This window comes from Nanorana parkeri, unplaced genomic scaffold (assembly GCF_000935625.1).
Source record: "Nanorana parkeri isolate BGI_ZX_2015 unplaced genomic scaffold, ASM93562v1 scaffold629, whole genome shotgun sequence".
Lineage (NCBI taxonomy): Eukaryota > Metazoa > Chordata > Amphibia > Anura > Dicroglossidae > Nanorana > Nanorana parkeri.
The window spans coordinates 690,296-705,814 of NW_017306897.1; the positions used below are offsets into that span (position 1 = coordinate 690,296).

The 15,519-nt window shown below is 44.1% G+C and overlaps 1 protein-coding gene across 1 annotated transcript in view; it reads right to left on the reverse strand.

The window, feature by feature from the left end:
* The window catches only part of TG (thyroglobulin), a 197,196-nt gene that overhangs the window by 165,503 nt on the left and 16,174 nt on the right, over nucleotides 1-15,519 (reverse strand). The window contains exons 10-19 of the mRNA XM_018563072.1: nucleotides 13,990-14,571; nucleotides 13,053-13,292; nucleotides 12,589-12,714; nucleotides 11,395-11,472; nucleotides 9,743-9,858; nucleotides 6,449-6,557; nucleotides 5,131-5,308; nucleotides 4,963-5,042; nucleotides 2,525-2,734; nucleotides 572-726 (exon numbers count right to left, since the gene is read on the reverse strand). Coding sequence (XP_018418574.1) covers nucleotides 572-726; nucleotides 2,525-2,734; nucleotides 4,963-5,042; nucleotides 5,131-5,308; nucleotides 6,449-6,557; nucleotides 9,743-9,858; nucleotides 11,395-11,472; nucleotides 12,589-12,714; nucleotides 13,053-13,292; nucleotides 13,990-14,571 — 1,874 coding nt within the window. The remainder of the gene's footprint in view (nucleotides 1-571; nucleotides 727-2,524; nucleotides 2,735-4,962; nucleotides 5,043-5,130; nucleotides 5,309-6,448; nucleotides 6,558-9,742; nucleotides 9,859-11,394; nucleotides 11,473-12,588; nucleotides 12,715-13,052; nucleotides 13,293-13,989; nucleotides 14,572-15,519) is intronic.

Below are 15,519 nucleotides of genomic sequence, written 5' to 3' on the forward strand. Positions count from 1 at the left end.
TAGATGGTGGGACTGTGGGACTTGCCGGCCACCGGATCGGTATCCAGCGGCCGACGGGCCCCAGTTTCTGCGCCGGGAGTGTCGGATCATCCGTTCATCTGACAATCCCGACGTATTTGGCTGCCCCCTTTATTAAAGGTGGTACCCCAATGCAAATAAGCCCTCCTGCCCGCAGATCCCCACAACCACTAGGCCTGGGTTGTGGCAGAAGAGGTCCTTGCCCTCATCTGCATGGGGACAATTTGCTTTCCAGGGGGGGGCAGTGGAAAAGCACCCTCCCAGTACTGAGGGCATGTGGCCTGGTATGGCACAGGGAGGGTGGGGGGAGGGGGCTTGCTTGTCCCCCCCTCCTTTCCTGCCCTGGCAGGCCTGTGCTCGGATTAAGGGAATTAAAGGGCCTGGTATGGCTGTTGCCCCCCAACAGCCATTGCACTTTTTTTTTTATTTTTAACTTGGGGTCCCTCCTAACATTCTTACCAAACCTAAAGGGTCTGGTATGGATCGGGAGGGGGACCCCACACCGGATTTTTTTTTTAGCGTTATTCCTGTAGAGGAAGAGCAGACATTCTACCTGAATATGACAGAGTCCTCTGGCCCTCAGATCGTCTAATATGAAGGTTCGAAATGCTTCTAATAATCCCAAGTAGTCCTCGGTACACATTTTACCAGCGGGGAGCAAGAGCTGGAACCAAGCCTGAGTCCGGACCATACTGAACGGCTTCACCCCTGAAAACACAATGACCGATTTGTATCATAATGATCATTAACAAGTGCTAGGAGGACCATGACCAATGGTACAGCCCACACAAAACTGTGTTGGCTGTGACAGAAAATATCACATTTGTAGCCAACTCCGTGACCATCATTTCACATTATCTTTCCGACATAAGCCAAGCGAATTAAATCTGTCAATTAAGATAATAAAGCAATTGATGAACAACTGTATAGCTCAGGGATGGGCAACTTTGGGCCGCCAGCTTTGCTTTTACAAATCCCAACATGCCTCTGCCTCTGGGAGTCATGTCTGTAACTGTCAATCTTGCAATGCCTCATGGAACTTGTGGTTCCACAGCAGCTGGAGGCCCGGAGTTGCCCACCCCTGGTCTAGCTGAATGGTTAGGCTTTTTTAACATCTGTATGTTGTCAAAATCTTTGCCCCAGGATACGCAAGGTAGGTCATAGTAACCGCACAGAAGAATCTGCATCAATGCTCAGATTTTTAAGGGAAGGTATAGTATTTGATAGAAAAATATATATATATTTTTCAAATTAAAACCAAATATTACGTATGAATGTTTTATATTTAATTATCCAGACAACAGAGAAAACACCTCGAGGGGAATTTATCAAAACTGGAGCAGACAAAATCTGGAGCAGCTGTGCACGGCAACCAATCAGCTTCTCTCTTTCATTTTCAAATATTAACTGAACAAACTGACGAGAGAAGCCGATTGGTTGCCATGGGCGACTGCTCCAGATTCTGCCTGCTCCAGTTTTGATAAACCCCCCCCCCCCCCCATTTTTTTAACAAATGTTAACAGAGCCAAATAGCTCAAGCTAAAATGAACACACATAACTTAAAGTAAAACTGAAGACAAAACTTTTTTTTAAGTTTTGGATAGAGTGAGGGAGGGTTATGATCCATCTGCATCCTATTTGGGAGATTTTCCTTCACTTCCTGTCTGATAGCCACAACAGTAAGCGAGAGGAATTCCCTCCAAAGTGAGGGAAATTTCTGGTTGTCAGAACGGTCACCAGAACTAGTGTCCCCATTGGAAGATGTCACATCTATTCCTGTTCTTCCACTTATCACAAAGATACCAGGACAAAGGGAGAGGGTGAATCTCCCTAAGGGGGACACAGACAGCAATAAAAACCTAAAAGGTGTTCTAATCGCTCTCTGCTCCATCCAAAACTAAAAAGAAAGGTTTGGGCTTCAGTTATACTTTAATGACCTTAAATCATGACCCCCCACACACACACACACACCTTCCCTGCCCACCTCCAAGTGGCGTCATACAGAGCTCAGAGACAGTAAGTCAGAAAGAAAACAACTTCTGCTGCACTCTCTCTCTCCCTAGTGCTCTGGGAATCCTGTGTCATGGGTGTAATGTGTCTTGAATGTTTATTTGTGAAATATATATAAATAGAAACTGAATAGAAACTTTAAAAACTTGCAAATGTTAAAATTATAATGAAATGAATTCAATCGAAAAATAAGTAATATTAAAAACGTGCAGATGTACAAAAAAGTCTAAAAAATTAAAAGAAAATAAATTAATGAATTCGAAAAAAGAAAATAATTTTTACAAATGTAAAAAGAAAGGTTTCTTTTACATTTTACAAATGTAAAACAATTCTAAAAATGATAATTAAATAAAATAATTAATTAGAAAAAATTTGAAACTTTAAAAACTTACAAATGTAAAAAATTATAATAAAATGTATTAATTTATTAATAAATAAAATTGCCCCCGAGCCATCATATTTCCCCCCTTTGGTACAGGATCAATAGACTCCTTACTTTGGCAGGGCTGACTGTGCAGTGACTGGGGTACCCAGAGACGGGAATTCGGGTCACATGTGAATGTGGAAGTGGAGAACAGATTGGTGTAGCCCTCCTGACACACAAGCTGACATTTCTGCACCTTCTTCCCGGACTCCAGAAGCACCGAACAGAATAGAGATCCGTGTTTGATTTCCTGTAAGCCGAATGGAAGTGCACACACCGGGGCTAGCGACAAGAGGAAACACTTTGTTAGGAATGGTATCTAAACCAAACAACAGCCACATGTGAAGGGAAATAGAGCAGCTTAATGTACATAATGTTATCAATATGAGCTAATGGTTTAAAACCCTTACAGTATTTCTATGAACATGTATGTTATAATTATATGTGCACATGGGGACAGATATATTTGTTCTTTACACATGCCTCCCTCTTTGCAACCTTACACAACAGTTGTGCTTTACTGCTCCTTCTAAAGGTGCCCATACACCTTACAATTATCTGCAGATGATCTGTGGTCAGATGGAAAAGTGTAACAGATTGGCCCAGGTGGAGATTCCTCCATCCACACAGTTAAAGGAGAACTATGGGGTCAGTTTTTTCCCCCATAGTTCTCCTTAGGGTAACGGAAGGACACAAACTAGCGTCCTCCCGTTACCCTAAGCTCAGTATACTGAGACGCCGCAGCCGGAGCGGATCCCGACATGGACGTCGAGATCCGCCCAGCTGCGTGAGTGACCGCTGGCTCTGCCTATCTAGAGGCAGAGCCAGCTGTACCCGCCCCTCCCCCATCCGTTCCGCCAGTCAGCGCTGGAGGATCGGAGCGGGGAGAGGGGAATCCAGCCCCTCCCCCTTTCACGGCAGAGAGCCGCGACAGGATCGAGAGGTGAGGGAACCTGGTATGTGTTCTCTCACCTCCCGATCTACTGAGCCGACCTGTGACAGTCTCATTGTCACAGGTCGGCTAGAACTATGAGGTGAGTGGAAATCACTCATCTCATAGTTCTCCTTTAAGTGTAGACGGAGGAATCTGTTGCACCTTTTCCATCTGACCACAGAAAATCTGCAGATAATTGTAAGGTGTATGGCCGGCTTTACAGTGCAAGTCTATAAGTCTACCCAACTCATTAAAAACAATGCCCTCCCTGTGTGGCCAGTGTCTTATGTCAGCAAATGTCACTGTGGATGTAAAGACAAAAGCTATTTTGTTTTGTTTTTAGTTTTGGATAAAATGGGGAAGGTTTAGACCAGTGGTACGCAACCTAAGTACTCTTGCTCATAAATTCCATCATGCCTCTGCAAGTCATGCCTGTGGCTCCCAGAGTCTTGCAATGCCCCACGCCCCTTTTTTTGCCCTGCTAGTCCATGTCACGGGGATGATAGTCAGGGAACATCCAACATTTTGAGTTGTAGTAGCAGAATGATCCAATGGGAACAAATGTTCTGGTGACAACTATCGAACGCAGAAATGTCCTCTTATTTCCTGCTGTGTCTCCCAGACAGGAAGTGAAAGGAAATCTCCCCAATGGGATACAGACAGCTAAAAAATAAACTGATAGTGGTTTAAACCCTTCCCTACTCTTACGGCTATATGTGCTTTTTAGGGAGAATGACTTATTGAGTTATTGTTATCTATCCTTGTTCTAAAGCAGTGTATCTCAACATTTTTTCACTTACAACACCCCTAAAAAGTTTGCAAAATCTGAAGGCACCCCAGTCTACAATTTAAGGGGGAGACCTCCAGGCAAAAACACACAAAAAAAGTGGGGTTTCATCCTTTGCATCAAAGTCCTTCCTTAAAATCATGAGCCCTCCTTTACATCAGAGTACCCCTCTGTTCACATCAGAATCCTCCCTTTAACATCAGAGTCCCCCTTTACATTAGAAGCTCCTCCTTTCACATCAGGGTATACCTCCACATCAGGAGCCCCCCTTCCAATTAGAAGCCCCCCTTCACATCAGAAATCTCGCCTTCACATCAGTAGCCCCTCTTTATATTAGAAGCTCCCTCCTTTTACATCAGGGTATACCTCCTTTCACATCAAGAGCCCCCCTTTGCATCAAAAGCCCTCCATTCACATCAGAAGCCCCCCTTCACATCAGAAGCCCCCCCCCCCACATACACACACACACACATCAGGAACCCCACCTTCACATCAGGAACCCCACATTCAATTAGAAGCCCCCTTCACATCAGTATCCACCCTCTATAATAGAAGCTCCCTCCTTTTACATCAGAGTATCCCTCCTTTCACACCAGAGGCCCACCTTCACATCAGAAGCCCTCCCACACATCAGGAGCCCCCTTCACATCAGTAGCCCCATTCACATCACTATCCCCCCTTTACATTAGAAGCACCCCTCTATATCAGGACCACTTTATATTAGAGCCCCCCTTTCATATTGTAATCCCCCTTTTACATCAAAATACTCCCTTTACATCAGAGTCCTACCATCGGGAATGCTGAGGCACCCCTGAGGAAGCCAGAAGGCACCCCGAAGTGCCACGGCACACCGGTGGAGAAAGGCTGTTCTAGAAGGTAAACAACAAATCTGGATATTATATTATTTGGGGATCCGATGTAGGTGATTAGTACATACCCTGGCACGAGGAGGCTGACCTTTCCGCCAGGGTGACCCGAGTCCCAGCAGCCTCTTCGGTAGTTGGGAATAGACAATAACACACATTGTTATCCCGGTCACACTGCTCCCGGGACTGGGTTCCATCCCTACTGCAAGCAAGACCGATCCCTTCACCTTCTGAATTATCTCCAGGAAATACAGTGCAAAGGCTTGAACCTGGAGGTGACATGGAATAATGTTTTAAGGAATATCTAAGAACAAAAACAATAATGCAAAACATTTTAACTTTTTCATCCTTAGATCTAATGGCCGCATTTTTGCCTGGTGATCCTGCCAGTAACACACTTCCTGTCCTATGGTGACAACGCGTACTCACTGTACTCTATGAATGAGCAGGGTTGTCACCCTAACAATAGAACACCTCCTCCTCTCTTCATCTCTATAGCATAGAGGGGTGCACTGTAGTTCACAGAAGACAACTGTGAAAGGCTGATAACAATGTTTGGGATTTCAGTTCAGTGCACAGGAAGTCAAAAGGACATTGGATTTTCTAGCAGGATAGACTGACATTTTTCTGTACTTGCAGAAAATTTACTGAGCCTGAATAAAGAAAACGAGTGCAGCCACCACATCTAAAGAAATGGAAGCTACTACTATATTTTTATATTTTGTTTTTGATTTTAGACTTTTTCATGTGTTCATTGGGACTGATTTAAGGGCTAGTTCACATTAGCCACAGTGCGTTCCGGTCCAATTCTGGCCGGAACGCACTGGATCGCATTGCGGCCAGCTGGCTTTGTTGTGGGGCGGGAGGGGGTGTGGCGGTGCATTGAAGTGAATGGCACCATAGCCACGCCCTCCGGCCGCAATGCAGGAACGCGTGACACATCAATGCCTGTGTGTTCCGGTCCAGTCAGAAAGAACAGAGCTTGCAGCACTTGACCCGACCGCAGGCATTGATGTGCCTTGCGTTCCCGTATGGCCGATCGCATTGTGGTCAGAAGGCGTGGCTACGCCATGCCCCCTACCGCCCCACAAAAAAGTGAGCTGGCCACTATGCGGTTCAGGGCGTTCTGGCCACAATCGGGCCAGAACGCACTGTGGCTGGTGTGAACTAGCCCTTATAAATCTTCTGCCCAGGGAATAGCTGAGCAAATACCGCTCACATGACATTGCAGCCCCTAGATGGAGCCAAGAAGAATAGGAATTTCCTATGCTCCTTGGCTCCATCTAGTGGCAGTAACACAGTGTGAGCGGCATTCGCTCAGCTATACGCGGGTGGGAAATGTATAAATCAGCCCCATAATATTTATGTCACGTCTTAATCTTCTCAAAGAAAAATATTCTAACACTTACAATTTATGTTCTCCGCGGTGTTTACATCTTTTGGGATAACTTCACCACTCACCGGGCTCACACACCAGAAATCCGTGTCTGATCTTTGTAAAGAAACATACTGTCCAGCCTGAAATAGAGCCATGCCATTATTTCAGATTAAACCAACACAAGGGGGGTCATTTATAAACGTTCTGCCGGAATTTCCCATACTCGTCAGCGCCATCTAGGGGCACCTCTGCCATGTAAAACCTATAAATGAATCCCATGGAGTATAAGGCAGCTACCTTTTCTGGGAGGACATACCAGCCTTGTGACCTCTTTCCTATTAATAACATTCGCAATAGGTCCTATTGCTTACTGGCCAGGCTGGTACAATACTGTTACATTGCCAACCCAAATTAAATGTAAGAAATCTTCCAAAATTATATATTTTTGCAATAGCCAAAAGAGGAAGAGAATTGAGGAAATAACTGCCTGTCTTCTGTCCCACCACTTAACGGAGCTTTGAAGGAATGTTCTCACAACTATCCACCAGACCAAAAGTTGAGCAGCTCATTAAGAAGTTTGTTCACAATCAATCATAAACCTCCTCACTTCCTGCATGATGTAAGAGGCCAGCAAACCACAGGAGCAAAAAGGGGACCAGCAGGCGGATGTTCCCTTGGGGCAAAAAGAGACCAGCAAGAAACAGCAGCCAAGAGGGGACCAGCAGACTGAGGTTCCCTTGTGACAACAAGAGGTCAAGAAACCCAGACATCCCAACCTGCAAAACCTTATTTCAGGGAGGTTCCCGTCTCATTTCAGGGAGGTGCCCTTTCTGTACACAAGAGCCAAGAGGGGACCAGCAGACTGACGTTCCCTTGGGCAACAAGAGGTCAACAAACCACAAGAGCCAAGAGGGAACCAGCAGACTGAGGTTCCCTTGTGACAACAAGAGGCCAGCAAACAACAGGAGCCAAGATGGGACCAGCAGACTGGCGTTCCCTCGTGACAGAGGCCAGCAAACCACAAGAACCAAGAGAGGAGCAGCAGAACGCAGTTCTATTGGCTTCACTTGTATGGGTGCCCCGGCGCTGTTTCAATGATATATGAGGACATGCCGTGGTACGACCAAGTAAACTTCAGGAGCCATATGTGAAGCCTCCTCTGATGAGCAGGGAAACCCCTTGAAGTATCCCAGGTCTGCTGCTATAAAGCAAAAATGGCAGCCACTAAGATCAATGTAAAATTATCAAAAAAGAAAAGTAGCTGGGGATTTCAACAGCGACACCTGCACTACACCAATGAGAGCTGCTGCCATATTGAGTGATATTGTAGACTTTGCCCATATACAGTGATTTTCTCCTTATATGTGGACATTTCACATGTGCTTTTATGTTGAACTATAAAATTATCTAAAAAAGATCATAACAGGTGTCCAAGGCTTAAGAACTACTATGTGTCTGCTGCAGTTTCGCGGGATCAGGATCCAGGCACTGCAACAAATTAATTCATCTGTATTATTGTGCTCTATTTTCCCTCATTGCTACATCTCTAAGTAATTACCGGGTGAGTAGTTTATGTTATTGCAGTGTTGTTCCTTTTTGTCTGTTACATACTGTATACCATTATAAGCATTTCATTAAATTTATTCAAAAAGTGCAAAAAATACCTGCCAGAAATGTCACTGTATACTGAGCCTCTGCTGCACTCTTTATAGGTTACTTATCTAGTAAACATGTGCGATTCGTTTCGTTCAGAATCAAAATTCAGACGGATTTTCAGAAATTTGGACATTCGGACACATCTGAATTTCCGAATCCCAATGCATCCGAATGTGTCTGAATCCGAATTTCTGTTTCTGAATTTCGGATCCCGCCCTGAATCGGACATGTGACTTTTCTGGCCAATCAGATGTGTTTTTCTGTTTAATGCATCCGAATGGGTCTTAATACGAATTTCCGTTACGGCAACATGGGAGCCATATACAGTATATACAATACTAAAGGTAAATCTCCTAGACCGAATGGTATTCAGGATCTGAATTTCCGAATTGCATTCGGGAGCTCCCGAATGCCAATCGGGTCTGGGAGTCTCAGCTTTAATAATATATGTATAGGACTCCCAGACCCCAATGGCATTTGGGATCGGAACTTCTGAATTGCATGCCATTCCGGTCTGGGAGCCATATACATATATTATTAAAGCTGAGACTCCCAGACCCAATTGGCATTCGGGAGCACCCGAATGCAATTCGGAAATTCAGATCCTGAATGCCATTTGGGTCTAGGAGATTCAGCTATCGGTATTAATATCTGTATATGGTTTTCTGTGGTATTCGCAACGAATATTCATAAACTCATCCGAAACTAACAAAAATTCGGACTTTGTCCGAATCTGAAACCCGAACTGAATTGAATTTCGGATCTGAATCCCGAGATAACGAAATATCTGAACCGAATTTTTCCGCAGCTTCCATGGTTGTTATTTAGTTTTCAGCGGCATATGCAGGAACTAACTATAGGGCTTAAAGGAGAACTATGAGGTGAGTGCTTTTCACTCACCTCATAGTTCTAGCCGACCTGTGACAATGAGACTGTCACAGGTCGGCTCAGTAGATCGGGAGGTGAGCGAACATATACCGGTGTTCGCTCACCTCTCGATCCTGTCACGGCTCTCTGCCGTGACAGGGGAGGGGCTGGATTCCCCCTTCAGCTCGCGGTATACTGAGCCTAGTGTGACAGGAGGGTGACGGGAGTTTGTGTCCTACCGTTACCCTAAGGAGAACTATGGGAAAAAGCCTTAACTCCATAGTTCTCCTTTACGCTGGGTTCACACCTTAGCGTATTGGAAACTCGCGTTTGCCGCGCGTTTCACCGCGATTTGCGGTAAACGAAACGCGTGGAAAACGCGAGTTTTCGAGGGGGTATCCGGCTGTATCCTGATGGATACAGCGGGATACGCGCGTTAATATACGCCCCAAAGAAGCTCCTGTACTTCTTTGGGTGTATGGCGTTTTACCGCGCGATCGTACACGCGGTAAAACGCGCAGGTGAGAACCATGCCCATAGGTAAACATGGGTTTTCACCTACGCGCGGTAAAACGCTCAGGTGTGAACCGGGCCTTAATGCCTATTCAGGTTAGCTGGCAGTTGGTTACAATTTGGTCCCATGAATAATATTTTTGAAGTGCATTTGATATACAAGTAGAGGCATGACATTGCAACCTTGAAACGTGCATGTCCAGTCACTCATGCTTCCACTCTGAACTGAGGGAGGAGAAAATTCTAATCTGATCAGACTTTGTATGAGAATCATTATGCATTAGGTTACCTCTGTGCACTTTGGTATAAATCCTTCAGATGGGTCAGTACCAACAGCAGCAGATTTCCTTGGCAGCCAACTGGAGATCAATGCTTTTGTTTGAGCTCGTTGACATGATGTTTGGCCTACAGAGAAAGCAGGTTTACATATATAACTTTGTATTCGCAACCATTAAACCATTTACTGAACAGAAAGATTTCTGGATGACATATTACTGCTAAGCTTATTATTTTATTCATAGAGCTTTGTTGTACCCACCATTCCCTTTGGGTAATGAACTTTGCAGTTACCAGGAGGTGTAATTACAAAGCGAACATTATACAAAGCACTGTTACCCAGCACTGTGGGTTGCTGTCAAATGCTGGCTTTTACATTTGAACAAAGCACACCTTAAATACATTTGTTTGAAAGTAAAAGGTTGTGTTTGACCTGCTTTGCCTGCAATGCAACAACAACACCAGTAGGACATGATGAGATCAGAGAAATGCAACGCAAAGGAGGACAAACGCACCCTCAGATCTGTAATCCCTAAACTACTAAGGTAAATGGGAATCTACTGAATCTACTGACCTGCATTCGACATGTATTTCAATGCACATCAAACACATGCCAACAATGACTGTGTGCACAAGCGCTTATTCTACCTGCCTAGGGCTTGTGTCAATGAACAAATGCAGCTTGCTTTTAGGTACATTCAGCTTGCATTTGACATCAGTTTGAGACACTTCTGAGACCATTTACAAATTATTAAAAGGTATATTTGACCTGAAGTTGACTTCTTTTTGACGTGCAGTTCAGGGGCGTCCCGAGGCTGGATGCGGAGACCGGGTGACAGCCCACCATGACGCCACCACGGGAATGCGTGATTACATCATTGCGCATGTGCGGCTGTCTAATTGACACCTGCCGGCGGCCATCTTGGTGATGGACGTCGGCAGAGAGAGGAGGGGACGTTCACCTGACGGGATGTGGTATGCCGCCTCTCTCCTGACACTGTCAGGCTCTCGGTCCATAACCGAGTGCCGACTTTTTAGAGGGGGTGACACCAAAATGACTGTCAGTCATTTTGGTGTCACTCCTCCAATGGTGTCACCCGGGTGCGGGCCGCACCCCCCGCGACCCTCTTGTGACGCCACTGGTGCAGTTGACCCCTTCTGACCTACATTATATTTGATCTTGCTGTTCTGGCCAAGCTGGTTGGATTCAATACATTCTGAGTCACTGGCCTAAAACAAGTCTATATTTCCGGAAAGGTGATTTTGGCAGCCAGGTAACTATTTTAAGAAGAGGTGGATAGCAGTATCAACCCCCATGCTTTCTGAGTACAGGTGTCCTTTAAAAGTGTAGTTAACACCAGGTTATTACAAATTAGAAAAATAGAGGAAACACATAAAGCTGATGTTAAAATTTAACTGGGCAATCTAAATGGGCAATGACCCCATGAATGATGCTGATTTCAAATGGCAATGGCCACTCTTGCTGGATACGGAAGACTCAGCAGAAGCCACAATATTCCACAATAGTAACTGGAGAGCCATGAATGTTAGGATGGCTTTGCTTTCTGCTTATAGGTCTGTTTCAAGTGGGTTTTGCTGTCACTTTATTCCTCCACATAATACTATAGTCGAAAATACATGAGTTCGCTAGACTAAGAGACTTACACTGTGGGGGGCCAGTAGTCCGTGATGCCAGGGTCCCATCAAGGTAGCTTCCTTCATTATCCACACACCAATAGTGACCTGGGGAAACAAAATCTATTAGCCATGATTTTCTATCATCTTCATTCTCTGATTGGAGGCTGTGAGCACCCTATTAAATGCTGCCATTCTATTGATATACCAAATGACCCTCCCAGGTGGAAGATAAAGGGCTGTATGCGCAAATGCTAAGCCACAGCTTTCCAAGCTGAACATTGCAAAACCTCCTTCCTTCCACAAGAAATTCAGTTTTGGACGTAGATGGTTGGAATCACATGCTGGGTTCTTATATTTCACAGGCGGTAAGATCTCTGTGCCTACGTTGGCCTTTACAAGATATGTCACCCTACTGCTAATGGATCCTCTATTTATTTATTTATTTATTTGACATTGTGCTGAATGCAGCAGGAAGGATAGGATGCCATTTCCCTGGCTTCCAATGGCCATAGAATGGGCAGAGCCATGAGCTCAAGCATACAGTGTACATAGTCATTGAGTTTCTGAAACATATAGGAAGCCAGTGGGTGTAGGAACTATCCAATGTAAATATGCATTTTTAGAGGGCATTATTGTCTATTGAAATTCAAAGGACATGATAACATGAGTGAGCAATAGATACAGTACATATGATAAAGCTACTTTAATCTTGGTCTTCATACCAGAGCCCTCGTAAGCACATCTACAGCTGGCACCATAGTCAATTTTGTAAAGTATAACTCTCATACTTCACTAAGCTCACTGAGTTCTACAAAGATCTCATGAATGCTACCATCCCATAATGGCACTTGGCTGTGTGGAGGGGTGTATATTTTTAACAAGGATGATGCGGAGACCCAAGTCAGGCATCATTCAGAGGAAAGGGAGGAAGATGCGCCTAAGGCCCAGCAGAAGCAAATTCTGTCCCTGGCACAAAAGGCTCTCACTTTGCTAACATGGGCCCAAGGGATCTGTACTCCTGCATTGGCTTCCCAGTGTCTGTTATGGTACCAACATTTGTGATTATGAATGGGCACTGTCAGGTGACTAATGTTGAAATCCCCCTTGCCCCTGTTCCCCTCCTTTCCTTCCCTCGCTTTCTTCATGTTCTCCTCCTCCTTTTCCACCAGGCATCTTCAATAGTTTAGACACAAGCCTAGAGAACAGTCAGCATCTTCTCACCAGTTCCTTGATAAAACTGAACAGGGTTCCAATTTCCAATTCCATCACACTGAGGCATATATGGGGCATAAGACAGCCGCACAGTCTCTGTGCTACCAAATCGGCTTTCCTGGAAGAACTTCAAAGCTGCATGATAGGTAAAACAGGCTGAGTTACAATACAGATCATCAATCTATGTGTGCCACAAACAGTTTCATACCATCCCACCTTTGGTTCTCTGACTGTTACAGACAAGCTGGGCTTCAACTGGTTTTCTATTTTGCTCTTTATAAAAGTACAAACAGGCAACCCCCCCTCCACCACCACCATTCACTTCTTGAGGACTTCCTCGGGAGCAAAGGAAGTGACATCCTCTCAATAATAAGGAATGAGGGATATTATATCCCTGATATGCCCTAACACTGTGGAGGAAGTGGGCACCATATACCTTAATAAAAATAATACTAATATGACCCTATACATACTTGAGTATGCCGCCAGCTGTATGGCGTACATGTCCTTCCCCAAGAAACTTTCAGAAAGCGCAATCCCAGATTTCTGTTCCTCTGTATACATCAGATCCCTCTCTGACAGTCGTATTCCATTTGCCAGTAAGAAGCTGTGCCCCAGGGGAAGATGGGTAACATTGGAAGCAGCAATTATGTTATTTGCCTCCTCCACGAACTGCTGGGACTTCATTCTGGCCAGTTCACAAGTTCCGGGACCTGCAGAAACACAAAACTCATATCATAGACAGGTAAGCAATGGAGCTCAGGCTGGGAGGTTGTAGAGGAGTTCATGCTGGAATGCTAGCACCACATTTCAAGGCAGCACAATGGCTTAGCGGTTAGTTTTTCTGCCTTGAAGCATTGGGTTCAATGGTTTGAAATCCAGCCAGGACACGGTGCATGTGCAAAACCCATGCTGGTAGGTTAATTGGCTCATGTGTAATTTGGCCCTAGTATGTGTATGTGAGATAGGGACCATAGATGGTAAGCTCATTGAGGGCAGGAACCGATGTGAACCCTAAACCCCACCACAACTTTAAAATGACAAAACCATCACCTGTGATGAAAGGTCACATTTGGCCTCTTAGGATGTTGTCCTAACATTTTCTATTGCCATACCCCACATTTACCACCTAAAGTTGGCACTACTTAGTTACTCTACTCCTACAAATAGCAGTAGCAGAAGTCATATTCCAAGGTTATGACTATCAAATTTCAATGTACGATCATATACAAAAATTGCCTTATATTATGAGTTCCTTGAATTGTTTTAAGGCTTTTTAACTACAATCTATAATGTTGTATACATTTTTTTCTTTATGATATTCTGCACCAAAGAATACAAGTATTATATTTTTGTTTATACTGGGTTGTAATGCAGCTGGCATACAATAAAGAAAAATCTCCAACTTACATTTTGGAACCTTCTTTGACACAATTTCCATTCCAGGAATTTTCTGTCCATCAAGATCAACACACCAACAGCTACGCTGCTCAATGTGGCCAAGGGGTGAGGAGAAATCACTGTATGGACCTGGATAGGTACTCAAACTACCTGCTAACAATCTCCAAAAAATATACGGGTTGAGCAGTAGGTTTTCTGATGACACTGTTGTTATATTCCCAGACAGAATGTCTTCTGGAAGATCACTAAAACGAACGTACTTTGAGAGCACAGGGAAGACATTCTGATGTCCTTGGTCATAGAGTTTTTGTAGAAAGTTAGAAAAACTCTGTGAAGTCGACTCTTTATATTTGAGCAGTATGCTGAGAGTTTCAAGAAAAGAGATGTTGGCATTTAGTCTTGTCCATCTCTCATAAAACTCAAAGGCTTGTTCGGTGGGCCCACTGCACTGCACAGTGCTCCATTCACCACTAAGGGTACACTGGGGGAAGTAAACTCGGGAAAGCTCAGGAAGTTCTGAAGAACCAGATAGCAGGCTGCTTGCTGCTTGAATAAAGGCATTGCTGGCGGTCAACTGACAATAACTCGGGCCTGGAAAAGAAAGACAAAGTTATATATGTTCACTATAATAATTATTATTATACAGGATTTATATAACAGTTTGTGCAGCGCTTTACAAAATTAAGGGAGACAGTACAGTTAACAATACAATTTCAGTACAGGAGGCAGGAGGGCCCTGCTTGTGAGAGCTTAATAATAGTTCCCAAATGTCCAGCTTTTAAACTCAAATCTCTCTATGCATTTTAACTCTACACTTTATGATCTTGTAGGTGTTGTATATATATATATCCGTATAGATCCATATAAATGAGTATACGATAAAACCAGTTATGGTGGACCTTTCAGCAAGATTACACTTTCTCTCATCTACATAATTCCCAATTGCTTGTTTAAAAACTCAAGCACAAATACTTCAGAAGGTGTAAAGTACTCTCATCTTCCCTGACCTCCAGGGTCTTAGCCTAGGTGCCAGGGATGTAAGTGAATCTTTCCCGTAGCCTCCTGGTTAGTCATTGTGACAATACTCAGGAGGCTTTGTTCCAGAGTCAAAACATAGCAGGTATGCACTTCTGTATGTAAATAAAATTGGACAGGGAAAGATCTTATCTTATGTATGCATGAGATCTGTTGCTGTGTCATTACATGACAACTAGATGAACCAGGAAGAGATAGCTGACTTCTTATGGCAATTTGAACAAGACGACCACATGGAAGAAGAGAAGTGACTGCAGAAGGAGTGGCAGGAGAACCGAAGGCATAAAAGTGACTGGTAAGTCAGGTTCAAAGTCCAATATAAGTATAATTTTGTTTAACTGATCATGAAGTATTTATTTTGCTGTCTTTTATGTTCTTTAGGTCATGGATTGCCTAGTGGTACCAAATCATGAAAACGTGCTGAACATTCTTGAAAACAAATAATGCTAGCGAATTATCTGGCTTTTGAACCCTTATGGGTTAACCAATTGCCATAATCCAGTT